At 36.7% G+C, this 1,050-nt stretch overlaps 1 protein-coding gene across 1 annotated transcript in view; it reads right to left on the bottom strand.

The window, feature by feature from the left end:
• COL6A6 (collagen type VI alpha 6 chain) overlaps positions 1-1,050 on the bottom strand; it is a 151,192-nt gene that overhangs the window by 46,744 nt on the left and 103,398 nt on the right. The window contains exon 31 of the mRNA XM_007936829.2: positions 648-659. Coding sequence (XP_007935020.1) covers positions 648-659 — 12 coding nt within the window. The remainder of the gene's footprint in view (positions 1-647; positions 660-1,050) is intronic.

Here is a 1,050-nt window from a genome sequence, read left to right as displayed (position 1 = left end):
GCCTTAGGCACTAGTAGGCTTTAAATAAACATTTGTTGAATGAATGAACAGGTAGTCAAAGAGCATGATGATGGTGAGTTTCTACAAGAACATCATGTAATAAGTACTAGTAAAATACTTGAAAACTATCACTGAAAGATCTTAAGCCAACTTTGTAATTAACTTCAAGCATGAACTCCATGGATTTTGGTGTTACTCTAGATAACTTAGCTTAACTGTTATCTGAATATCTCAACTTTTATCTTTCACACTTTTCCTCTTCACATCTTAATCTTTAACCTCTGGACTATAAAGATGACTTGAAAGAAAGAGAGAGAGAGAGAGGGACAGAGAGAGAAAATAAGAGAGAGAGAGAGAGGTAGTGAAAGAGAAATATTACAAAAAATTTCATTGTAAAGTAAATGGCAAAGTTAGTCATTACAAGATTATTAATAATAAAGCAAACCAATTGATCGAGGACTAGGCAGGAAGCTCAGCTAAAACTGAGCGATTTATTGGGTCTTGCTACCAGTCAAAAAAAAGGTAGAAAAGAAAGTACAGATCAAATTTATATCATCTGGCAGGCAACACATTGTTCTAACTCATCTTTCCAGATGTACAACATTTTGGATCTTGATTAAAACATGCTATAAATAAAGATTACTCACCATGTCTGCCAGCTGGGGATGAAGAACAAAGGAAACTGGGTTATTATTTGGTAGGAGAGCAGGGTTCTACACAATATGGGGAAATCATGACAGCCGAGGGTCAACCTCAGTGTTTTTTGTAGATGACTATCAAGATAGCAGGTAGGGTTTGGAGAATTTATAGGCAGAACCTAGCATCTTGGCAAAAGCATTGTTCTTTCCATAGGGAAGGGGATGGGAGAAGAGGTGGGACCATACGTCAGCAGCCTGCAGTCAGCTGTCAGAGGGAACATTGTGTTGCAGGGAGGTCACTGAATTTTTTTTGTTTTTTTTTTAGGATTTGGGTGAAGATTTACAGAGTAAATTCACTTTTCATACAGCAGTTCACATATACTTTGTCTCATGTCATTGACCAAAATTTACA

Source organism: Orycteropus afer, unplaced genomic scaffold (assembly GCF_000298275.1).
Source record: "Orycteropus afer afer isolate SDZICR_OR568_19922 unplaced genomic scaffold, OryAfe1.0 scaffold00003, whole genome shotgun sequence".
NCBI lineage: Eukaryota > Metazoa > Chordata > Mammalia > Tubulidentata > Orycteropodidae > Orycteropus > Orycteropus afer.
The sequence above is the reverse complement of the archived record's forward strand: the minus strand, read 5'-3'. Positions and strand labels throughout refer to the sequence as shown.